The following is a 25,506-nucleotide window of genomic DNA, read 5'->3' on the forward strand; positions in this document are numbered from 1 at the left end:
TGCCCAGATCCCATTCTATGCCCCCGAACTGCCCCAAAGTCACTAAAACTTCAAAAAAAATCCCCCAAAATCGGCCATGAGCCGAATCACCCGAATTTTTCAGCCCCGAAATTCAGGTGATTCAGCTCAGCTCCGAAAAATATCAGGTGACATCGGGGGTGATTCGGTTCGGCCCCGAATCACCCGAAATTGCTCATTTCGGGCACAGATCGATCTGTGCCTGAAATTTCTTGCACATCCCTAATACAAACCTCATTTTTCTAATTAATTACAGCAGTAAAGAAAAAATATCTAAAACAAGATAAAGCAAAAGAAATTCAGACTCTTAAAATTGTTTTAAATGTTATATTGTTAAATGTCTTATATTGTTTTAAATGTTTTGTAAACCGCTTTGAGATCATTTTATTTAAAGGCAGTATAAAAATTCCATAATAAATAAAAAATTTGCTGCACTGAATTTAATTTGCTTCTTAGTGAGCCAGAATAAAGTTCTTGAAAATAGCTTTCTTGAGTGCTTATTATTTTCTCTAATTTTTACTAGACCCTTATGAAAATGTATAGTATAAATGGGGTGGAGGTCCATGAATAATACTTGATGAATCTCTGTGTGTGTGTGTGTGTGTGTGTGTGTGTGTGTGTGTGTGTGTGTGTGTGCATACTTGCAAAAGGCTTAAGAACCCTTGATATGAAGAGCGGTAGATGTGAACCTGGGTGGTAGTTGTTTACACTGCCCAGGCCAAGGACAGGATTTTCTAGGAGGGGTGCTATCCTGTCTTTCTGGATGCTGGTGGGAACTACCCCTTTTCTCCAAGTGGCATTTACCACCTCCAGTCTCCATATACAAAGATCTGACCTGGCAGCTTTAACCAGTCAAGAAGAGTGAGTGGTGGGTCACAATTCTCCAAGGAATCCATCCAGAAGTAATTGAAATGTATCCATAATAACTTGACCAGATGGTGCAACAGCTAAATCCCTCTCTGCTACAACTGTGTGGTATCTGTGCTGGGATGGATGAGGGCAATTTGAACAGCAAAATGTAGCAAATTGGTTACAGTAGTCTACTGAGGGCTGAGACCACTGTCCTCAGTGCCAAGCTGCAAATGGCCTTGGAAAAGCTCTGCTGGCAACCACTGACAGGCACAATGGTAGCAGCATGCTACCAGCCTTGTGTAGGCAGGCCTAATGTTGTATTCAGATGGATTCCACACATGCCTTTCACTACTTGCACACTAGTTGTCAAGCCAACTGTATCTGACTGGCAGCGGCTCTCAAAAGCCTCAGGCAGAGGTCTTTCCCATCACTTTAACTGGAGATGCCACGATTGGACCTGGACTCTTCTGTATGCAAAACACATACCCTGCCATGGAGCTGTAGCCCTTCCTTTGTTACCGCTGGGAGACAGAACATCTTAATGGGTCTCCCACCATGGCAGAGGCTGGGGCAGCCCAGAGGCCAAACTCCAAACCTCAACAGGTAATGCTTTGACCATGACAAGGGAGGCTTCCCATTCAAAAACCACCTTCTTCCCATCCGCAGCAAAACACAAGTCAAGCAAAACACAAGTCAAGTGTACATACTACCAAATGTGTTAGCTAGATATAATTGGTTGTCATGGAGGTCCTGAGGTCCTGAGCCACATCAGACAAGGGGAAAGAGAGCAGACAACGTGTATTCTAAAGTTTTCCACCAGATCCTCAACGCCAGTCCTGTTTTGAGAGGTCAATACTACTAAAAAACTGGGTATTTTTGGCTAATGTTCTACTATCAAAGCAAATGCATGCCAGCAAGACATACCAGGCTGTGCTACAAAGAGCTTTCACAGCATGGTGGATGGGGAGGGGTGGTTATCTCCTCTCTCTCCTTCCCCTGAAAATGCCCTGAGCCAGCGCCACCCAAAAACAAATCTCTGAGGGTTGTGCAACCCTCAGGAAATATTTTCATTTTGCACAGGGCATATCCAGGGCAGTGAGAGATGGGAGAAAATGGCCCTCCCGCTGTGGCAGGGGTGTCTTCCTGGCGCAAGTCTGCTTCATTCATGAGGATGTCAGCCACTGTATTCGTGAGGATTGTGGGCCAAAATGAAAGTATGTATGTATGTATGATATCTCTATGCCACCCCATCTATCAGCTCTGGGCAGTTCACAAAAACAAAACAAAGACACTGTCAATTAAAAAAACAACAACAATCAGAACCCAAACCAATATAAAGCAGTTTAAAACATTACAAGCAGTTTAAAAACCCTGGAAGGCTAGACCAAAGAAGCATGCTTTAAGGGTTCTCTTGAAGGCCAGTAATGTTGTGAGGCCTCAGATTTCTGCGGGGAGTGCATTCCACAATCTAAGGGGCAGTGGCAGGGAAGGCCCGATCCTGAGCTGACTCCAGAGGAACTGTTGGCAGCTGAAGGCAGACTTTTCCAGATGACCTTAATTTGCGGTGGGGATCATGCAGAGTAAGGTGCTCTCTAAAGGTAACCTGGCTACTCCATCTCCTGCCCGTCAAGCTAATGTTGGTGTTGCACCAGGAAACCTGGAGGGCATTGCTGGGAGAGATTCAGTCCTCCCCACTCATCCAGCCAGGCTTCCATATTACATGTCAGATTAACATCTCTTTCAGGATCAGGTCTTGAGGGCAGTTAACCAATCTAGCATTCCACAGCAGCACCCTCAGGCTTCATGGCTTGCAGACTTTTCCTGCATCAGAAGTTTTGTTCCTGCACAGAATGGCCACCCTACTCTGCCTGGCAGTCTTCAAAATCCCTCTGTAATGAGGCTGGGGTTATGACCAGGGCTGTGTGCTGGCCAGCTCTTTTGTTAGGCAGATCAGTGACTAAATGTGAGCTAATGATTGAGAGATCACCCTGGAGGGAGAAGGTGGTCCATACCCACCTCCACCTGATGGGAGGGACTGATGCGTGGGTATGAAAAGAAGAAAGGAACATTGGTCTTACCGTGAAGGGTTCTTTTTCCTGGTGGTAGGAGAGCCTCAGACAGGGTTATGTAGTGCGCATGCCCGAGACAGAACTGGACCATGTGACTCTTTGTGGGAGTAGCCGTCCCCAGTTCCAGGATTGTTGAGCGAGGAACTTAAGAATCTTAGAGAGAGCTACGGATACACGGTAAACTGTGACATGAAGCCTTTATGGTGACACACATATGACCAGAGGAAGGCTGGTAGAAAAAAGGTGACAGTATACAGCTAGGTGACACAGGAAGATGAAGAATTAACAGTAGAAGATAACAGGAGGTAACCTCTAAGAACCCTGAGAGCCGTCTGACACATCCCAAAGTCTCCCTTCCCAGCGAAGAACTTGTCATGAAAGGAGTAAATGGTCCCCATCCGGGTGGGGCTGAGGCTCTCCTACCACCAGGAAAAAGAACCCTTCACGGTAAGACCAATGTTCCTTTTTCCCCGGTGGTAGGAGAGCCTCAGACAGGGACGTGCCCAAGCTACATACAACTGTCCCTGGGTTGGGTATGATAATACTACAAAACCTGCTGTAACACCGTCCAGCCAAAGGCCACCTGATGCTCGTTAAAACCTGAAATTTTGTAACGTTTAATGAAAGGTGAGGCCGACGACCATGTGGCCGCCCTGCAGATTTCAGACAATGGAATGTGTGCAGCAAATGCCGCTGATGCGGCGGCACTCCTGGTCGAGTGGACAGTGACCCCTCCCAGGGGAGGTAAGTGGAGGGACGCATATGCCATTAATATGCAGGCACGAATCCAACTAGCTAAGGTATTTCCTGACACCCCCAGAGTTTGTGGATAAAAGGATACAAACAAGGCATCAGACTTCCTGATCTCTTTAGTTCTCCTAATGTAAATGCGAATTGCTCTGCGCACATCCAATTTGTGCCAGAGCTTCTCCCTCCTATGCACCGGTGAAGGACAGAAAGAGGGTAGAACTAGTGTTTGAGACCTGTGAAATAGGGAATTTACTTTTGGTAGAAAAGTCTCATCTAGCCTGAGAATGACCGCATCATCTTGAAACGTGCAGAATTCTTTTCTGGAAGAAAGTGCTGCCAGCTCAGAGACCCGTCGGGCCGAAGTGACCGCCACCAAAAGCAGGACCTTATGGGATAAAATTTTTAACGGGATAGAAGAGATTGGTTCGAACGGATCCATTGTCAACGCATTCAGAACCTTGTTAAGGTTCCATGAAGGGAATTGTTTGACCGGCGGCGGAGCTAGATTATTGGCTCCCCGCAGAAACCTCGTAATGTGCGGATGTATAGGATGTAGGTCACCGAGCGACAGGTCCAGAACGGTTGCCAAGGCTGAAACTTGGCGACGTAATGTGGATGGGCGTAGGCACATCTTCAGGCCCTCCTGGAGGAAACTTAAGACCTCAGTTACCCCAGACTTGATGGGCTCCACTTTGTGTTGACTCGACCACCTGAGAAAAGCAGACCACGTAGCCTGGTATATCCGATGTGTGGAAGGCCGCCTGGAGGCCAAAATAGTTTGCTGCACTCCCTTCGAATAACCTATTGCCTCCAATTTCGAGCATTCAACCTCCAGGCGGAGAGGTTGAACCACTGAAGATCGTAGTGTAGGAGAGGGCCCTGATGGAGGAGATCCCGGCGATGTGGAAGGAACCACGGGCCGTCGATGGCCAGTTCGACTACGATGGAGAACCAGGGTCTGCGAGGCCAATACGGTACCATGAGAATAATGTCTGCCTTCTCCTGAATAGCTTTTCGAATTGTCTTCAGTATAATGGGTATGGGCGGAAAGGCGTATAGTAGTCCCAGCGGCCATGCAGAATGGAGGGCGTCCGTGCCCTCCGCCCGATGAGATAGATACCTGGTGAAGAAGCGCGGGACCTGGTGGTTCTGGTCCGAGGCGAACAGGTCCATCCGTGGCCGTCCGAATCTCATGGTTATCTGGGTGAAAACCTCTGGGTGGATGGACCATTCTCCTGGGTCCAAGGCCTTGCGGCTCAGCCAGTCCGCTATACAATTTTCCTCTCCCTTTAGGTGCTCCGCCAAGATAGACAGGAGGTTGAGCTCCGCCCACTGGAACAATAGGTTGGCTTCCTCCATCAACATCCGAGATCGGGTGCCCCCTTGACGATTGATGTGTGCCTTCACCGTCACGTTGTCTGTTCTTATCAATACATGTTGTCGGAAAAGAAAGGTCTGAAAACTTAGTAGTGCCAGGCGAACCGCCTTTACCTCCAGCCAACTGATGGGATGTCGAGCATCCTCCCGTGACCACGATCCCTGGGCGACTCGATTGCGGCAGTGAGCTCCCCAGCTGGAAAGACTCGCGTCTGTGGTCAGAATTATTCGAGGAGGCTCTTCCAATGGATGTCCCTGGCTCATCACTGGAGACAGCCACCATAGGAATGACTCCCGGACAAGCTGCGGAACTGAGATCATCGTCCTGTTGCCAGCCATGATGTGGTCCTGCCAGGGGAGAAGCAGCCACTGTAAGGTCCGGGAGTGCCACCTGGCCCATGGTGTGCACCCGAGACAGGCTATCATGGAGCCTAGGACCTGGGATAGTATCATGACGTCCTCTGTCTTCTTGTAGAGAAGAGGGGAGAGTTGGTGTTCGATTCGTTGCCTCCGTTCCAGGGGCAACGAGATTGTGGCCGCAGCTGTATCGAATAGTGCTCCCAAGTGGACTAATTGCTGGCACGGTATGAGATGACTCTTCTGGACATTGACCACAAATCCGTGGTCCTCTAGTGCTTTCAATGAAATGTCCACGTCCCGGGTGGCCTGGTCCCTGGTCCTTGCTCTCAAAAGTAGATTGTCTAAGTAAGGGTGCATATGCACCCCCCTGAGGCGCAGGTGGGACACTAGAGACAGCATGACTTTGGAGAACACCCTCGGTGCCGATGACAGGCCAAAGGGAAGCGCCCGGTACTGGAAGTGGTTTCCATCATATGCGAATCGGAGATATCTGCGGGAGTGAATTCTTATAGGGATGTGTAGATATGCCTCTGACAGATCTATTGCTGCGAGGAAGTCCCCGGGTTGCACTGCCTCTTTGATAGTGTGCAATGACTCCATTCGAAACTTGTGCTTTCGAACAAAGTGGTTGAACGATTTCAAATCCAAAACGGCTCGCCATGATCCGTCCTTCTTCGGCACTAGAAAAAGGATGGAGTAAGTGCCTCGAAAAAATTGAGAAGGAGGGACTGGCTCTATTGCCTTCATCTGGAGTAGATGATGTATCGCCTGCAGCATCCGTAGATGTTTGTCCGGGTCGGCTGACTTTGGAGTTGGGATAAATCTTTGTTGTGGACTTGCAGATAGTTCGATATCATAGCCGTCGGCAACCACTTCGAGCACCCATGCGTCTGTGGCTGTGGACATCCATGTGGTTACGAAGTCCGACAGCCTTCCTCCTACGGGAGTGGCGTCATTGTTTTTTGTAGTTGGTACTCTGATTGGGAGTCTTGTGGGCGAAGGGTCTCGAGTTTCCCCTGAATTGTTGTCTCCAGGAGTATCGATTAGCGCCTCTGAATGGATTTGATCGAGCTTGATTGAAGGAATAACTCTGGCTATACAGAGTGAATTGTTGGTTAAATTGTTGTTGTCTGTAGGGACGAAAGGAACGCGAGGCGCCACGAAAACCCCCCCTAGAGTATCTGCGGGAGGTTGGCATCACCTTTTTCTTATCCCACGAATCGACCAGAACGGGGTCCAGGGCTGGGCCAAACAGATTCTCACCCGTGAATGGTGCCGATATTAATGCAAGTTTGGACTTATAGTCCACATTCCATGATTTAAGCCATAAGGCTCTGAGAATCGCCACCCCTGCTACCATAACTCTGGATGACTGCTGAATATTATCTAAACTTGAATCGGCCATTAGGGCCGCCGCCTTGGCCAGCTTGTTGATGCCCTGGAGAAGCTTAGGCTGATCTGCAGGCACCATTTTAACAAGGTCTTTTGTCCAGAGCAAGGAAGCCCTGGCAAAGATGGAGTTAGTGGTAGCAATCCTAATAGCAGAGGCGGTTGCTTCGTGAACTTTTTTGAGTAAGGACTCGCAGCACCTGTCCTCTTGTGACTTTAGCTGTTCTTGCCCCTCAGCCTGTACAACTGCCCCGGACACCAGCTGTGCCACCGGTGGATCGACCCTGGGAACCGTCAACAACTTGGCAACATCCGTAGCCACTGAGTAGTGTTTTTTCGGAATGTTACCTATCGGTTTGGCAGCTGTAGGGCGTTGCCATTCAGCACATAATACCCTCTTAAATAGGGGAGGAAAGGGGACCGCTGGACTCACCAGCTCTGATGATGGAAACACCTGTTGGTCCAACGTGGAGGTAGTGGCCTCCTGCTCCGGAGGAGTAACGTCATTGATGGCGCGTTTCGCCTTAGAGAGCAATACATCAAAGTCTGCTGATGAAAACAATCTGGCATTGTTAGGAATCGGGGGGGCTACCTCCTCTTCAGACAGTTCACCCTCTTCCTTTTCCGAATCAGGCAACTGTGGTGAAGGTTCCCCCAATGACGATTGCGACCCTAAAGGTGAGGTGGGCCGCCTAGGTAATGGGGAAGTAGGTTGCCTAGGTGGGACAATTGTAGCCAAATTCGCAGGAATCATGGGCTGCGATAGAGGGGACAAGGTTGGTACAGGCGGCAGAGCTGGCCCCATAGGACCCGGTTGCTTGGGTCTCTTATCTTTTCTCGCCCCACTGGATCCCGAAGAGGATGAGGAGGGGTGTCTGCGCCTCTTCCTATGTCTCTGCGGCAAAGGCCTGGGAAGAAAAGCCCCAATTTCTGATTGGGGGGGTATAGCCCTTCGCCTGGGGCTGGAATCTGGGGACGAAGAGGACAGCCTTTCGGAGCCGTGCCTGTTGGGTCGCCGTCTGTGACCTAACCTAGGTCCAGGTACGGGTGGAATAGGACCAGGGACAATGTCAAAACCAGCCTGATTAACGGGCTCTGGAGGAACCGCAGGATTACCTGTCAGCTCCATTTCGGGACGCATAGCCCCAAATTCCTTCAAAAAGAATTCTTTCAGCCATTGAGTGGCTTTGGGGGGAAAGGGGTCCTTATTAACAGCAGCCCCTTGCGCCAATGGCGAGGGAGCGCGGAAGGGGGCAGGCATTAAAGGGACAGGAGACTGTGCCGCTACTTCCTCTTGCAGCCGTTTTGCACTCTCCGTCACGAGTAAAGTGAGATTGCCTGTAGCATTTGTCGGTACATCGCCCACCGGGCTCCGACATTTTACATTGCTTTTAAGCTGTTTTCTGCGAGAGTCCTTAACTCTAATGCCATTTCCCGCCACTTTAGACTTAGAGCGGCGGCAAACCGCTTGTATCAGCAGCCGCTCGCTGAGTCTCTTATGTCCCTCCACCTTTGCCAGGGACTCCTTTCTTTTCTTCTTCTTTTTGGCGCCCTGTTCCCCCAGATGTTTAGACTTCTTAGAAGCTTTAGAAGGGGCCGGTCCCGAGGCGGATTCTACCCCAGCCAGCACCACCGGTGCAGCAATAGGGGGGACAGATTGTTCAACAGCCATGTGAGCGGGAATCGGAGCAGCGGATTGATCTGGCCGCGCATTGTCCAGGGCCTGCGGTAATACCGAAGCCTCCGATAGGGACCCTTGAAGCAGCTCTTCGGTGTGTGAAATGTCCATGAGGACGTTAATAAAAGGAGTAAATTAAGCAAAAAGCGTTTGAATTTAGAGCCAAATCAGTGCCGAATCAAACGTAAGAAGAAATTAGTTGTTGAACTCACTTTTACAGCCGAATGCAGAGCAAGCTCTCTTCCCCCCCACGCACACTTGAAAAGAGGCGGAAGGAGTACAAACGGAATAAACAGCCGAGTTTTGGGCTGCGAAGGGTCAGAAAGGATCGATAGAGTGATAAATGAGAGTAATAGACAAGAAGCGCTCTCTCAAAAGCCATCTAGTCTCGAGTGAGACAGAACTGGAACTGGGGACAGCTACGCCCACAAAGAGTCACATGGTCCAGTTCTGTCTCGGGCATGCGCACTACATAACCCTGTCTGAGGCTCTCCTACCACCGGGGAAAAAAGCAGCAGCAGCTTGCGCCAGGCAGGCAGCTTCTGTGTGAGACCAAGAGACAGGCTAAGCGAGAGAGGAAAGAGGGGAAGTTAAAGGGCAGCTCTGGGAAGCTGATGCAAATTGTTGCTACTTGTAGGAGTGCTCTGTTTCAACTCTATCTAATGCTCACCTCATATATTTGTACATATAGACCAAGTACAGTGGTCCCTCTACTTACGAAATTAATCCGTTCCGAATGCACATTTGTAAGTCGAAAAATTCGTAAGTCGAAAAGCGGTTTCCCATAGGAATGCATTGGGAACGGATTAATGCGTTCCGGAGCCTAGAAAAAAGACCCAGACCCCCAGTAAGGCTTGCAAACTGCACAGGAACATTTCTTTTCAAGAATAAACAGGCAGTAAACAGGCAGGCAAGTCAAGGAAACCGCATGTAAAATTCGTAAGTCGAGGAAACCCCATCTAAAAATTTGTAAGTCGAGGAAACCCCATCTAAAAATTTGTAAGTCGAAAAAACTGCATCTAAAACTGGATCTAAAACTGCCGTTTGTAACTCGAAAAATACTTATGTCGAGTAGTTTGTAAGTCGAGGGACCACTGTATTGCAAAGACTCCACAAGCCCCAGTGATCTCTCCTCCAAAGGAAGTCCAGGTAGCACTGCACACCTGGAACGTCTCAGGGAATGGGGCGTGTGTGAGTGCGTGCAAATACCTCCTCCACACACTTGCGAAAGGATTTTCAAATTATTATTTGATGGCAGGGGGACAACTTACCGTTCTTTCAGCTTTTGATAACCATATGGCCCTTTATAGTTTATGTTCTGCCAAAAGATAAATAGAGAAGCAAGTGAGATGGGAGCATGAAATAAGGTATATAAACACACGCACGCACACAAACAGCACTCGTCCCTCTCTATCATGCCTGACAAATAGCTAGGTGCCCTAAAATATGGTGCCAAGGCTGAGCCAGTGGAAATATTTCTCCAGTGCTACATGGGGCACCTCCTGGTGCTGGAACTGACCCTGAGAAAGGTGAAACATTCTATTCAGCCCTGTCAATTACATCATACAGTCTACAGAAGAAGTGACACTGGTGAGCTCTGCCCTCTCTCCTTGCCAGAGAAAGCCATGGTGCTAGGAAGCCCAGCTGCCTTTCCCAGCCACCACAGATGGCAAGGAGGCTGACTGCTTGCCTTTGCTTTCTCTCTTGCTGGTGGCAGGAGCACCTGGGGGGGTGGAGCCCCTGGGAGGGAGGCAGGCAGGCAGGCAGTGAATATCAAGAGTGCCACCTCCACCCCAGATTTGTTTCTTTGCAAAGCTGATTTAAATTGTAAATTACCTCATCCTCATGATGCCCTGTCACCTTCATTTGTGTGCCTCAAGAAAGTGTCTTCATGGAGGTTTTGCAACATCCAACTTTAATTGGTTAATTAATGTATCAGTTGGTTGAAAGTCAGAGAGTTAATTGGCTGAAGAATCTGTAATCTGCTGGCAGCATGACTGTTTACCCATCCATCAATGGAAATAAAACATATGAAAAGGGAGAAGCCCTTCGGTGACGCCGGACAGCATTCTGCCCTTGACTGCACACAATTCCATCACTGTAGGATATTCTAGCCTAGGAGGGTGGAGCAAGGTACAGTATTTTCACAACAGGAAGTGCCACCATTGTGCACTGTGGACATCCCCAGGAGCCTTTCGGCTTGACCAGTCTTGTGTGGAATGCTCCATCCAAATCCCACACACTAGCACAAGCTGAGGCTCCTGCAAACCCAGGCATGGCTGGCATCTGGGTAATGAATAAAACTGCCCAGCTTGTGGCTGGGAGGTTTTATTAAATAACTCTACCTCTAAAAATCCAAGTCTAGGCACCATAGTTAAGTGTCAAGGTACCATGGCTCTCTGGCACTTGAGATTTGCCAAGCCCTGTTTTTAAAAGGGTCAGAACAGTAGCAAAACATCTTGGCCGGGAACAGGCCAGTGCTGGCAATGGCTGCTGCACGGCCTCTGGACATGAGGAATCCAGATCCCAGTTGTGCTTGGAGCTTGTAGGGTCTCTGGGTCGCCTGAACTGGCATATGGGGGTGGGCTGTAGTTGAGTGGAAGCACACGTCTTCTGCATGCAGAAGGTCCCAGGCTCAGTCCCTGGCATCTCTAGGTAGGGCTGGAAAAGGCCCCTGTCCAAAACCCTGGACAGTCACTAAGTAGCAGATTACCTTGAGCAAGCATAGCATAGTGGTTAGAGTGTTGGACTAGGACCGGGAAGACCCGAATTCAAATCCCCATTCAGCCACGACACTCACTGGGTGACTCTGGGCCACCCAGCCTAACCTACCTCACAGGGTTGTTGTGAGGATAAAAATAAGCATGTACACCGCTCTGAGCTCCTCGGGATATAAATCTAAAAAATGAAAATGAAATGGGGACCACCAATGGACAGACTCAATAGGAGGCAGTGTTCTATGCTCACTGTGCCCAGCTACTAAGAACTCACATTGCTTTATTGAGACAGCATGAAGAGTAGCAGCAACAAGGGGAGAAAACTTCTAGGTACATGATCTGGACAACTCCCAGGCCAGAACTGGATTACTACTAGACTGTTTGGCAAATATTTTGAGCTTCCAAGAGACAACTGATCAGTTCAGCTCTTTCTGCAATTTGCTGCCAGGGAGTGTAGACAATACTAAGCTAGATGAACCAATGGTCTGACTCAGTAAAAGGCAGGTTCTTACTGTTTGTATGAGGAGTGGTGTAGAGAGTGCTGGACTAGGACCAGGGAGACCCGAGTTCAAATCCACATTCAGCCAATTACAAAAAGCAACTTTACTGGGAACAGCCTATATTCTGCGATGATATCTATAACAACAGCAACAACATTGACAATAAAATCCAGCCATCCCAGGTCCTTGGGAAGGACTCGATGTCTGGATAAAACAAACCAGTCAATAACACCTGTCTGACTGTGTTAATAATAATAATAATAATAATTTTCTCATCTGTGTGCAGAATAAATTTTGTGCAGAATAAATAAAACTGCAAAGGGCAACACAGGCTCAAGATATGGAAGAAGAATTACCACCAACTGAAGAAGTTGCTCAGGCGCAGGTGGAGGTGGTGTTGGAAATCGAGGATGCCACTGTTGCTGAACTGTTTCAAAATCAAAACCAGGCAACCTCCCATTTGCCTTCACCTCAAAAACCCAAATGCCGTTTAACAGAAAAGCAACAAGAACTAAAGCAAAAAATAACTGAGTACATGAACCAAACAACCACCAGGGTTCGACTTCCAGCGCTAAAAACAGTTGCCAAAAAACAACTTGCTCAGTTATTAAAAGATGTCAATGCTGCACTTGCAGAAATAACAACCAAGAATTTGCAAGAAACAAACCAACTAATGTACAGTGCAGCAACAATAACACCACAAGAGCTCGGATATAAGATCAGTGGACCTGTCAAAAAAGAAAGTAGTGCATCACCTAAATGGAAGATTAGATTAGAAAATAAAATTGCCAGGCTTAGATCAGATGCTAGTAAATTGAAAGATATGAAAGAAGCTGAAGAATGAAAACACCAAACAGTATCTGATCCAAAGATACCACCTAGATTCAAGGAAAATTAGAGAAGTCCTGGAAATAATTAAGCAGCAAATAACAGCAGTGTCAAAGAAGATTAGCAGATACGAAGCCAGAATTACACAACACAGGCAGAATCTCCAATTCCAGTCAAATCAGAGTAGTTTCTACCAAAGCGTAGAAGGAGAAACTACAACAAACATAGAAACACCAAATAAAGAAGAAACAGTGCAATTCTGGGGGAAACTATGGGACAATCCAATAGATTATAATAAAAAAGCAGGCTGGGTGAAAGAGGTCGAAAAATGTTACCAGCAAATGCAAGATCTAATAATAACACCAGAATTAATAAGTGAAAGAGCGAAGAAAATTAAAAATTGGACTGCACCAGGCGACGATGAATTGCATGGCTTTTGGCTTAAACACCTAACAAGACTTAATAAACAACTATCAAAACAGTTCAATCACATTTTGCAAGGAGGTGATATTGAACAATGGCTAACAACTGGGAAAACTCATCTCATCATGAAAGACCCAGCAAAAGGTGCGGTTCCAAGTAATTATAGACCGATAACCTGCATGCCAACCATGTTCAAATTATTAACTGGAATAACAGCAGATGAAGTAATGCAACACTTATTAACTAACAAACAGCTTCCAGTTGAACAGAAAGGAAATTGTCTGAACACCAGAGGCACCAAAGACCAGCTGCTGATTGACAAAATGATTTTAGAAAATTGCAAGAGAAGAAAAACCAATCTAAGTGTTGCATGGATTGACTACAAGAAAGCCTTCGACTCATTGCCTCACACATAGATACCAAAATGTTTAGAAACAACTGGTGTCAGCAAAAACATTCAGATATTTATTTAAAAAGCAATGAGCATGTGGAGTACACAGTTAACAATCAATGGTGAGACACTTTGACAGGTTAGCATTAAAAGAGGTATTTTCCAAGGGTCTCACTATCCCCTCTGTTGTTTGTAATCGCCATGACCCCACTTTCACAAATACTAAACAAAACAGGCCTCGGATACCAAACATCTAAAACATCAAGTAAAATCAACCATCTGCTGTACATGGACGATCTGAGTTGTATGGAAAGTCCCAGTCAGAAATCAAATCACTGCTAAACACTGTCCGTATATTCAGTAGCGATATAGCAATGGAGTTTGGACTAGACAAGTGTGCTGCATTAATAATGAACAGAGGGAAAATAACAAAAACAGAAGGAATCGAACTGCCCAATGGAATCAACATCAAGAACCTGGAAGAGAAAGAACCTTACAAATACTTGGGCATTCTCCAGGCTGATAACATCGCACATGCTGAAGTTAAAAGAAAAATGGGAAGTGAATACATCAGGAGAGTTAGAAAAATCCTCAAGTCCAAACTCAATGGCGGGAACACCATACACGCCATAAACACCTGGGCTATACCTGTTATCAGATACACTGCTGCAGGAATAATAGACTGAACTCAGGAAGAGCTAGAGACTCTAGATCGTAAGACCAGGAAAATCATGACCATCAATCATGCTCTGCACCCCCGCAGTGATGTCGATAGGCTATACCTCCCTTGCAGCTCAGGTGGAAGAGGAATGCTGCAAGTCCATCAAACAGTAGAGGAGGAGAAAAGAGGCCTTGCAGAATATATAAAGGGCAGTGAAGAAGATGCACTTAAAATGGTCAATAACGAGAAACTATTCAACACCAATGAAAGAAAGCAGGCCTACAAGAAAGAAGAAGTCAAGAACTGAGCAGAAAAATGGAAAAATAAGCCACTGCATGGTCAATATTTGCACAATATAAGTGGAAAATCAGACACCACCAAGACCTGGCAATGGCTTAAGAATGGCAACTTGAAGAAAGAAACAGAGGGTTTAATACTGGCTGCACAAGAACAGGCAATAAGAACAAATGCAATAAGAGCGAAAGTAGAAAAGTCAACAACAAACAGCAAGTGCCACCTTTGTAAAGAAGCAGATGAAACAGTGGACCACCTAATCAGCTGTTGTAGAAAGATCGCACAGACTGACTACAAACAAAGGCATGACAAGGTAGCAGGGATGATACACTGGAACATCTGCAAAAAATACAAGCTACCTGTAGCCAAAGATTGGTGGGACCATAAAATTGAAAAAGTTGAAGAAAATGAAGATGCAAAAACATTATGGGACTTCCGACTACAAACAGACAAACATCTGCCACACAATACACCAGATATCACTGTAGTCAAGAAGAAAGAAAAACAAGTCAAAATAATCGACATAGCAAAACCAGGGGATAGAAGAACAGAAGAAAAAGAAATAGAAAAAATCACCAAATACAAAGATCTACAAATTGAAATTGAAAGGCTGTGGCAGAAAAAGACCAAAACAATCCCAGTGGTAATTGGCAAGTTGGCACCCTAGGTGCAATTCCAAAACAATTTGAAGAGCACCTCAACACCATAGGGGCCACTGAAATCACCATCAGCCAATTACAAAAAGCAACTTTTACTGGGAACAGCCTATATTTTGCGACGATATCTATAATAACCAAGAGTATCGATGATAAAATTCAGCCATCCCAGGTCCTTGGGAAGGACTTAATGTCTGGATAATACAAACCAGTCAATAACACCTGTCTGACTGTGTAAACAAGAAATAATAATACAATTTTTCTCATCTGTGTGCAGAATAAATTTTGTTCTGGGTGGCAGTATCAAGGCAGTGTGCATTCAGAATGGGACCTTCCTGATTCAACCTGAGTGGGATCTAAAATGAACTGAGCGGACATGAAAAAACATGTGAGCACATGCATACACGCATGCCTTAGGGAGAACACTAGTTGTCACGTCCAGGTAGTGTAGAACTTCTGTGAATTGCACCCTAAATGCAGATTTGTCTTTCTATTTCTCACATACAGTGTCCCTAAAGATATTGTTTTTCTTGTGTTAAGATAACATTTTCCAAGCATTTGAACGACAAATGCTTTTTTGTAGCGGGGAGAAGATGATACACCCCCGCTCCAGATTGCACATTTATTGTGACTACAACTGCTGTGAAATGTGATTGTCACAAACACCCACTTGATGTTTGTTTGCTCATATGGACTGAATTTTGAAATGCTTTACAGGATATTTGTGTGGCTGACAAAAAGATCCAATGAATGACATGTTTACAAGCTCCAACTGTTCCCATTTATCAGGGACTGGTGTTTTCTGGTACCTGGCCCTGGTAAAACCCTCTCCCTACTTTTGCCCCTTGGAAATGCCTCGTCAACATTTTGCTTGTGTGAGTTGTCATTCTTCAGGGTTCACACCTCTGCCCCCAGGATTTCTAGAATGTACATCTCAGAATGTGTGGGTGGCCGCATCTTGTCTTGAGCACAAATGTAGGCAATTGCATGCACCTAAAAAGCCAAACCAAAATGATGCAGGAATCCCTCAGTCAGGATTACCCACATTTTAAAAATATATTAATTGTGTGTATGGAGGATGCGCGCACACATGCACACACACGCACATGGCTTGGGCAACTATTTGCCCCATATAAAACCAAAAAGAATCTGGCCTTTTACCAATTTAACTACTCTGATATCACATATATAGGAGCCCTATTCACATGTTAAATTCAACATTTGTGTAATAAGTGTACAGTACACACAGGTACAAATCTGTACACAGGTAATGTTATGCTGGATGCAGGTAAACAGTATAACTTCTTATCTGTACCATGCATCTGAGAGGCCTGTACCCAAGTTCACTTTTAAAATGAACTCAGATATAGTCATTCACATAGAAACATGTTAAGTGTACACACATTGTCTGAATAGGGCTATCACACCTACATCTTCCATGTTAACTAACCTGAATTAACAACCACCTTTTGGTTTCATCTTTATAACCATTATTGCAGATTTAAATTCCCATTTCTCATATAAATAATAATATTTCATGTGGTGTGAAAGAAAATAGAGGAGGAGGAGGCCTATCAATGGGTGTTAGTCATGATGGGCTGAATTCCATGTTCAGAGGTAGTGTAGCTCTCTGAATACAACTAGGTAAAGTGTGGCGTCGAGTCAATTTCAACTGCTGGTGACCACAGAGCCCTGTGCTTGTTTTTGGTAGGATACAGGAAGGGTTTCCCATTGCCTCCTCCCGCGCAGTATGAGATGATGCCTTTCAGCATCTGCCTATATCTCTGCTGCCCGATAGAGGTGTCTCCCATAGTCTGGGAAACACACCAGCGGCAACCTTCTGCTTGTTAGTCAAGTATTTCCCTGCTGTGCGACTTACGGTGGCTCTGAATACAACTAGCTGGGAACAAAGACCAGTGAGCGCTGTTGCTCTGCATTGGGCTTCTTGGTGGCATCTGGCTGGCCCTATGCGAAGCAGGATGCTGGACCAGCTCAATCACCTTGACATGATCCTGCAGGGCCCTTCTTATCAATCATTATAGTGAGGAATAAAACCTCCATGCTCAGAGGCAGTATATCTGAGAACCAGATGGTAGGGGTGGGGGGACAATGGGAGAGGGCTTATGCCCTCAGGCCCCGCTTGTGGGTTTCCCAGAGGCATCTGGCTGCCCACTCTACAAAACAGGAGGATGCCGCCGGACTAGGTGGGCCTCCCTTGGCTCTGATGTTGCATGGAACCTCCACGGCCTCCCTTTTATTGCGCAGAACCTCCATGTCCAGAGGCAGTCTACCTCTCTCTGGGCACCACAGGAGAGGGCTTCCCTCAACGTGCCCGCGTCCGATGGGAGCTTCGGCTTCTGCCTGGCCACTCTAGGAGAGGGAGCCTTGGGGTGGGGGGGCTGATCCTGCAGGGCCCGTGAGATGCTCTTCTCTGCCCCCCTCCTCATGCTAGAATGTGGGCGCTGCTCTTGCCTCCGCCGCCGCAGCAGCAGCCGCCGTCCCGGGCCCCCCCTCACCTTGTTCTTGGCCATGTTGGGGCTGCTCCTCCTCCCGCCCCTCCGTGGGGAACAGCTTAGAGCCGCCGCAGCCTCCGCCGCCAGCCGGCGCGTCGCGTCTCCATGGCAACCCGAGCAGGCCCCAAGGCCGTGGGCGGAGCCTTTCGCCCCGGAAAGGGGCGGGCCTCTGCGAGTGGGCGGGGCTTAGGCAGCCTGGCTGCTAGGCTGGAGCCTGCGGGGCAGGCAGATCATCTGCCTCTGCTCGTTGGGGCCCCTCCTCTTTGCAGGGGAGTGGGTAACATGAGGCAGGGGCCCTGCTTGTGTTTCTCTGTGTGTGTGTCATGTATTTTAAAACGCAGCGTTTGAATAGAGGATGCCGTGTGAGGCAAGAGGGCCCCTGAGCACACTCTGAGCGCTTCTCCCTTCACAGAGGGTGGGGCTGTGGTTCACTTGCAGATCATCTTTTGCATGCAGAAGGTTCCGTGGCGGCGGCATCTCCAGGTGGGATTGGGAAAGGCACCCAAACGGCTGCCAGTCTGTGTAGGCAGTACTCCACCAGATAGACCAGGAGTCTGACTCAACAGAAGGCAATTGAACCAAGATGCCTGCTGCCCCACGACATATTTAGGCAGGGGCGTAGCAAGGTTGGAGAGAGCCCAGAGACAAGATTTTAAAATGTCCCGGTCCCCCACTGAAGCTCAGCTCATGAAGTAAAGAAATCTTAAATGAGGCTGAATTGTGGTAACAAAAAGCATTGTAAATTGTGGGCGATGCAAGTCATTGAATGGTCCTAGAGAAAGACCTGCTGTTCTGGTAGCTCCAGGTCTTAACACTCACATCAGTTTCGGAGGATGAATACAACTGAAGGAAGCCCGGGCGGGTGCGCGGCTGGGGGAGTCAGTCATGTGACAAGGAAGTGGGCCCCCAGACAACGGTCTCCCCTTGCCCTATTATAGTTACACCCCTGTATTTAGGATCAGAGCAGATGGGGCTTCCAGATGACATTTACCCTTCTCTCCTGACCCGTGAAGCATTGCTCTCCTCCATAGGAGCCTGGAGTGTGTCATATATTGCAGCCACTGCGGAGGGACTCAGTGGCAGGACAGAGTTGGAGAGCTGGTCTTGGGGTAGCAAGCATGACTTGTCCCCTTAGCTAAGCAGGGAGAGATTCCTGCCTGCAACCTTGGAGAAGCCTCTGCCAGTCTGTGTAGACAATACTGAGCTAGATGGAACAATGGTCTGTCTCAGTATATGGCAGCTTTTTGTGTTCCTATGGTGTAGTTGCAAATTCAGAAGTGCAGAAGGTGCTCCCTATGACAGCCCCCATGGCCAGATGCCCACCCTGATAGCCAGAGAAACCAAGAAGTGTTGGTGCTATATTCCTGCACATCCCCACTCCACAAAGATCTCCTTTGTGGGAGATCTTTGCAAATTTGAACTCAAGTCCCAATCCAATTCCAGTACAAAAGAGAGACTCTCCAAAGCTTTCCTGGCTCCAGATCCAGTAAGTATTGTGAAGTATTCTCATTCGTAATAATGAAAACAATAATGAAAATACATTTAATGTATTTCTATGGTGGTTCATATAAGGAATAGATTTTATACCAGCCATTCTCCTTTTTAAAAAAATTGTGTTTATTATACCGAATGTATGTATAATTCTTCACATTTTCAAAATACTTCTAAAACAAATGTACGATATGAAAACAATATCTAATATACAACCAACAAGGGAGAGAGAACATACTTTGATATAATAAAAAGAAACACTTACACATATTGATAGCTATGCTATATTGAATATATAACTACTCTAGATATATAATACAGTATTCAATAAAAGCCTGCCATTGTTCAAACAATGCTAATTATCCCTTAGCCCAACTGGCTCTGAAAGTTTGGTCGTACTATATACCATAATTTATTAACCCATATTTTGCAGGTAGGTGGACCATTTTTTCCACCATCTGTTAGCAATTACTAACCTTGCTGCTATTAATGCCACTTTTCTATACTGCTTGGAAACTGCTGCAGCATGTAACTCTTAGGAGCATTACTCTTAGCCATTCTCAAGACAGGAGTCAGGGGTCTTCTTGGGTGCATTACCAACTTGTTGAAAATCATCCTTGGTGCATTTCCAGTCAGGAGCAAGGCGATACTAAAGAGTTAGGAACAACAGATGCTCCAGCTGTCCCTTTTGACCAGGGAGTGGCACACTGACATGAAAGCTGCTCAGGTCTCTTTTAAATGGCTGGTCACATATTGTCAGATGGCTGCATGTGTTGTTCTGCTTCAGGGGTGGCGTTTGCCTTGGCATCTGGCAAATCATTAAAGCCTTGTTCGTTATGTTGTATGAGCGAGCATACAGATGTCTGTACACACACACATCTTTTTGTGTGACTGATTGGACCTGAATTTATTTTAAAAGTGAACCTGGGTACAGGGCCTCAAATGCCTGTAAGTTTCTGGGCAAAATACAAGCTGCTGGTTATAACCTATAATTTAAAGCCCTAAACAGCTTAGGCCCTGGGTATTTAAGAGAATGTCTTCCTCGCCATGAGCCCCATTGCCCATTGAGATCATAAAGGAGCTTTCCAGACTAGCTGCTGGAACAGCAGCAAAATTCCTCCATTCAGGCAAATCACATTCGGATTGTAAACAGTAGGGGGAATAGTCTCGCAGCAACTAACAACCCAACAAAACAGCAACTTTTTCATGCCGGATATATGACATGACATCGTTGCTTTGTATCACAGCAATTAAATTTGCAACAAGGCATTGGCAATGTAAATGGCACCCTGCTGTCCCCGTAAGGACTGCAGTGTCACAAGACGGTGTGGAAGCACACTTCTGAGGTGCGTCCTGACTCCGTTGTAGGCTCTAGTCTGGAAAGATTGTGATGATGTCATCCACCCCAAATCAAGATGGCTAAACTTTTGAGGCACAAGTGCATTAACTTGTGGACAGTCTAACTGATTTGAACCAAATTTGGAACAGCTGTAGTGAGTGACACACAGGGACACCTCAATGGTGCAGTTTGTAATGATGACACCCACCCCAGTCCAAGATGGTGGACACATGAACATTTGAGGCACAAGAGATCTAACTTGTGGACCTCGATTTGCACCAAATTTAGTCCAGAAGTAGAGATAGTGAAAGGAAAGTAGGCTGGTTAGTTCTTTCTAGAACAAGTGGTTTATATTTGTGTTTTAACTTTTTATGCTGTTGTGTGAGCCACCCAGAGACGGAAGTTGGGGGCAGCATACAAATTTGAAAATAAATGAAATAAAATAAAAATAAAATGCATAGTACAGTTAGGAAATGTACTGCTGTACCAGTGTTTACCATAATTTGTGAATCTCTGTAGCTTTGTATGCTGTATACTCATATGAGTGTTGTACATAATGTGTGAATAGGGCTTATGCCTTGTAAAAATGCTGAAATTACTGAGCCCATTCTGGCTGAGGATTAGTATTCCCTCTAACAGGGATTCCTAGATGTTACTCACCACAAATCCCAGCATTCCCAGCTTCAATGACCTTTGGCTGGGGATTCTGGGAGTTGTAGACCACAACATCTGGGAATCTCTGTTAGAGGGAACCCTGCTGGGGATGCTGGGGATTGTAGTCCAGTAACATTTGGGAGCCCAAGGTTGGAAACCCCTGCACTAGGGCATCGGAGGCCAACCTGAGTCTCTTCAGCTGTGGTTGAACTACAACTCTCATCATCCCCAGCTGCAAACTGCTGCTCTCCAGCTGTTGTTAGACTACAACTCCCAGACTATTTGAGGGATGCTGTGGATACTGTCACAGTGGATAAGACATCATCTGAAAGACTTCAATTAGTAATGCGGCATCTATCGACTACTTTTTGTGTGTTCAGAACACTTCTGGACACTTCTGAAGGATCCAGTACTATATAAAGCATCTCCCTATGTTCCTGTGACCAGGAAGTCTTTTGCCCTAATCCCAAATGGCAGCAGCTGGTTGGGGTACTCAGTGGTGAGGAAAAAGCACTTGGAAGCTGCAGGGCTAGTGCTCTGGTAATGGAGCCGGTTGTTCTGGTAAGAACTAATCTGCCTACTTTCCTTTCACTATAATCTTAATTGATAATTACCATCCTCACAAGTTAGTCCACTTGCACCTCAAACGTTCATGCATCTGCCATCTTGAATTGGAGTAGATGACATCATCTCAAACTACACCCTTGAGCCAACCCTATATGTCCCTACACCTGTAGCAAATTTGGTTCAATTAGATTAGGCGATTCACAAGTTAGCCCACTTGCGTCTCAACTATACATGCATCTGCCATATTGAATTGGAGTGGATGTCATCATCACAAACTATACTTTTACAGTGTCCCTTTGTGTCCCTACAGCTGTTGCAAATTTGGTTCAAATTAGTCAGGGAGTTCACAAATTAGCCCTCTTGTGCCTCAAATGTTCACAAGTCCACCATCTTGAATCAGGGTGGATGACATCATTACAGACTACATCACTGAGGTGTCCCTATATGTCACTCACTACTGCTGTAGCAAATTTGGTTCAGGTTGGTTTGGTTTTTCACAAGTTAGTCTACTTGTGCCTCAAATGTTTACGTGTCTGCCATCTTGAATCGGGGTAGATTTCATCACCACGAACTACACCGTTGAGGCATCCCTATGTATTCCTACCAACCTTTACCCAGCTTGGTTCATATTGGTCCATGCATTGCAAAGGGACACACAGAATGCTGGGTGATCTCATAAGCTTACTTTCCTTAAGGAAAGTAGGCTAAAAAGGCTTAAGGCTTTCCCATTCACCTGAATGGGGACATTGGGACATGTTGGCAGGTATGCTCAAGCCCTGGAGGCCTGTGGATCTAATTGCCTCCAACCTACACCCAGATTCTATTATCCCCAACAAACTTGCCAAAAAGCAGCCAGAGGAGGCCTGCCATGAGGCAAAATGAGGCAGCTTCCCCAGGGGGCAGACTTGTGGTGCTATGTAGGGTTACCAACTTACCAGAAAACAACCAACTCCCAATGGTCCAACAGTGGCTTTGTTAGTGTACAGAAATAAGCTGCGGGTGAAGGTTTCCGGTTTCCTGATCAACTGCTAATTCCTGCAGATCAGGTTGCTGCTCAAGAGACAAGAGCAGAACTCAGTTGAAGAGCTGAAGGCCTGAGTGCTATGAAGGGTGGTAAAGTGGGAGACGGGCAGATCTGCCCCAGTCCCTGCACAGTTCTCCCATGCAAGCCCTATTCCAGTGGGGTTTGCAGAGGAGGAGACTGTTCACACAACCGAAAACTGGGTAGGACAAGTGTCCTATTCAGGTTTGAGAACGGTGCATGCTCGGTGCTCCCAATTTTTGGTTGTGTGGGAGCAAACAACTAGGCAGGACGAGTGAGAAGTGATTGTGTGGGAGACAGGAGCTGGGGAGGACAGCACCATCCCACCCAGCTAATGAGCAGGAAGAATGGGACGCTCTTGTGGACGCAGCTTTAAAAGCAGGGACAGCCCCACACAGTCCGACTGCTACTCTATCCTGGCACTGTTCAGCAGAGCAGATACGAAGCAGATACTTGCTGCTCCTTGCTCCCACATGGCCTTGCTTTTCTCCGCCCCAGGTGGCCATGTGCTTGTGGATTCTATTTTTGCGAGGTGACACCCAAGGATGTAACCAGATCGGCTGCAGTCCTCCGCTCGTACATTCCACTCTGGGAACATGGTATTCCATGCGCCTCCCACTCTCCTGCTTCATGCTCGCTTGGGTGAGTCACGGGTCTCTAGCAACCAGAGAGGCCACCTGCCTCCTGCCTGGGCACGGAGCATTTCAGGCCTGCCATTTTCACCCTGTTATTCTGTGGCGCATGCGGGAAACTCTCCCCCCCCCAAAAAAATCTGGGGGTGTCCCGGGACTCGCCTGCTGCCCCCCTCGCTGCTGTTCTGAGGATCGGAGGCCGGGAGGCAGCAGCTCCAGCTTCACGCCTTGGCAGTCCTGGCTTGTCCCGGAGCCAGCCAGACAAAAGGGTTTGTTCTCCAGTCTGAACACTGGAGCATTGTGGTGGAGCAGCAGCAGCAGCGGTGCCGCCTGGCCTTGGCACACCCACACAGTTACGAAAGAGGTGGAGTTTTCTCTTGGCTGTCAGCGTGCCAGCAGCCCCAGCAAGCAGCCAGGGAAAGGCACTTCTAGGAGACGCTCCTTTGTCATCTTGGAGGGAAAAAGGGCCTTTTCCCAGAGGAGGGAGGAAGCCAGGCAGTGAGCAGCAGCAGCAGCAGCAGCAGCAGGAGGGATTCCTTCCTCCCCAGGGCGGTGCAGGCACAGCTGACGCCAGAGATCTCTTTCAGTGCCAGTCCAGGAGGTGGAGGTGGTGAAACCCACTGCAGGGCCTGGAGGTGCAGCTCTCCCCCCACCGTGACCCCCCTGACTGATACCCTCTTGCTGGGCTGCTGGCAGAAGAGGGAGGAATCGCACGCCGCCAGGTCACCTGCTGCTGAGATGGGCAATGGCATGAACAAGGTACAGTTGATACTGCCGGGGACGGGGCAAAGCAAACTTGGTCTATCCAAGAATGCTGTTGTGGATGTCAGTCTGTGGGTTGTTTACTTAAAGGCCCTCAACGTTCCTCAGGCAAGTTTTGCAAAGTTTTTAAGGCGCCCGATGCCTCTGATTTAGGGTGCTTGCTGCTCACGCCTTCCTTCGTACAGGCGAATTTCCCATCCTTGGGTCCTCAGATGTTGTTGGACTACAGCCCCAATCATCTCCAAAGGCCATTGTAGCTGGGGATGAGAGGAGTTGTAGTCCCACCACACCTGGGGACCCCTGGTTGGGAACCAACCTCTGCCGTAACACATTTCCGCCTCCCTTCAGTGCTGCTTATTGGGTTGGCTGAAGAGTGGGCAGAGAGTGCTAAAAAGGTCCCCATTCCAGCAGTACAGCCTTACGGATGGAGTCGCTTTCCATCCATAAGGCAGTATTATGGTGTGGTGGGGTCGTTCATATGGGGCCAGGGTGTGGTGCTTGCTCCAGATGAATAAATCCAGAACTGAATGGCACGGCCGAGTGTCTGCACCAGAAATCCCTGACCTGGTCCTTCTACCCACCCATTCCTGAAGGCCCCAAGTCATTTGCAAGGGCAGCCCAAGCACAGGGCTACCGATGCATAAAGGAACGGTTGCCACTGATTCATAAGCCACCGCGGGGAAGAGGCACTCCATGCCACCGCTGGGAATCCAGTGGCAAAGAGGGGTCAGAGCACCTGCCAGCTCATGTGGGAAACCCTTGGCGCTGCCTTCTACTGAGTCTGACCCCTGCTGCATCTAGGTCAGTGTTGTCTGTATACTACTGTATGCTCCAGTTTCATGCTTATACGTGGGGCAGGAGAAGCCTCCCGCCCTCATTCAGCAGCTGTGCACTCTCCCATTCTCTGCTCCTGTGTGAATTTAAAAAAAGATCAGAGGTGCTGGCAGTGATTATGTGCTAAGCAGCAGCTGGTCAGGGGGCTTCCTCCCTCCTAGCCAGCAGCTGTGCCCAGGTGTGAGTGAGGGCTTGGCTGCAGCTGGTCCTCTGTCAGGCCATTTGCTGCCACAAAATAAGGTCTTTCACGAGAGTGACTGGTCCCACTCCTAGTCTCTAAACCCTCTCCTCTGTCTTTCAAAAACAATATCAAAACTCAGTCATGTGGCCAATAAAACAGGCAGGTAGGTGTGGGTGGGGCTAAAACAACAGAGACACCAATAAAATAGTATAAAAACAATAACAGGTTTACTATAAAAGGTTGCAAAAATTAAAAAAACAGGGCAGGAACAAATGTTGAAAAGTTCAGTTGGCAAGAGTACAGAGTTCAAAATACAAAATTAACAAGATTGCTAGCCTTCTCTCCCAAGGCCTAGCAGGTTCCCGTAGGGCCACCCCCTCACTGCAACCTTCCCTAGCAGTTCCAGCCCAACCCTACCCTAGTGGTGTTCCAGCCTTCCAGCTCACACGACACTCAGTAGCTCACTCACTTGCACACGCAGCTCGCTCGCTCCCACCTCCCACAACACTCAGCAGCTTGCACACTTGC

General features: G+C 47.5%; 2 protein-coding genes across 8 annotated transcripts in view; one reads left to right on the top strand and one right to left on the bottom strand.

Moving 5' to 3' along the window:
• The window catches only part of TTLL9 (tubulin tyrosine ligase like 9), a 63,800-nt gene extending 46,180 nt beyond the window's left edge, over positions 1-17,620 (bottom strand). For 5 of the 6 annotated variants that reach the window (XM_053245342.1, XM_053245345.1, XM_053245344.1 and 2 more), the window contains exons 1-2: positions 17,480-17,620; positions 9,765-9,811 (exon numbers count right to left, since the gene is read on the bottom strand). In XM_053245342.1, coding sequence (XP_053101317.1) covers positions 9,765-9,811; positions 17,480-17,494 — 62 coding nt within the window. In that variant the 5' untranslated portion in view covers positions 17,495-17,620. The remainder of the gene's footprint in view (positions 1-9,764; positions 9,812-17,479) is intronic. The other variant, XM_053245346.1, reaches the window with a different exon arrangement.
• DUSP15 (dual specificity phosphatase 15) overlaps positions 1-25,506 on the top strand; it is a 58,042-nt gene that overhangs the window by 11,029 nt on the left and 21,507 nt on the right. Inside the window, exon 2 of one of the 2 annotated variants that reach the window (XM_053245348.1) lies at positions 23,789-23,960. In XM_053245348.1, the coding sequence (XP_053101323.1) occupies positions 23,940-23,960 (21 nt within the window). In that variant the 5' untranslated portion in view covers positions 23,789-23,939. Of the gene's footprint in view, positions 1-23,243; positions 23,961-25,506 lie in introns of those variants that run through there. The other variant, XM_053245347.1, reaches the window with a different exon arrangement.

This window comes from Hemicordylus capensis, chromosome 4 (assembly GCF_027244095.1).
Source record: "Hemicordylus capensis ecotype Gifberg chromosome 4, rHemCap1.1.pri, whole genome shotgun sequence".
Classification (NCBI taxonomy): Eukaryota; Metazoa; Chordata; class Lepidosauria; order Squamata; family Cordylidae; genus Hemicordylus; species Hemicordylus capensis.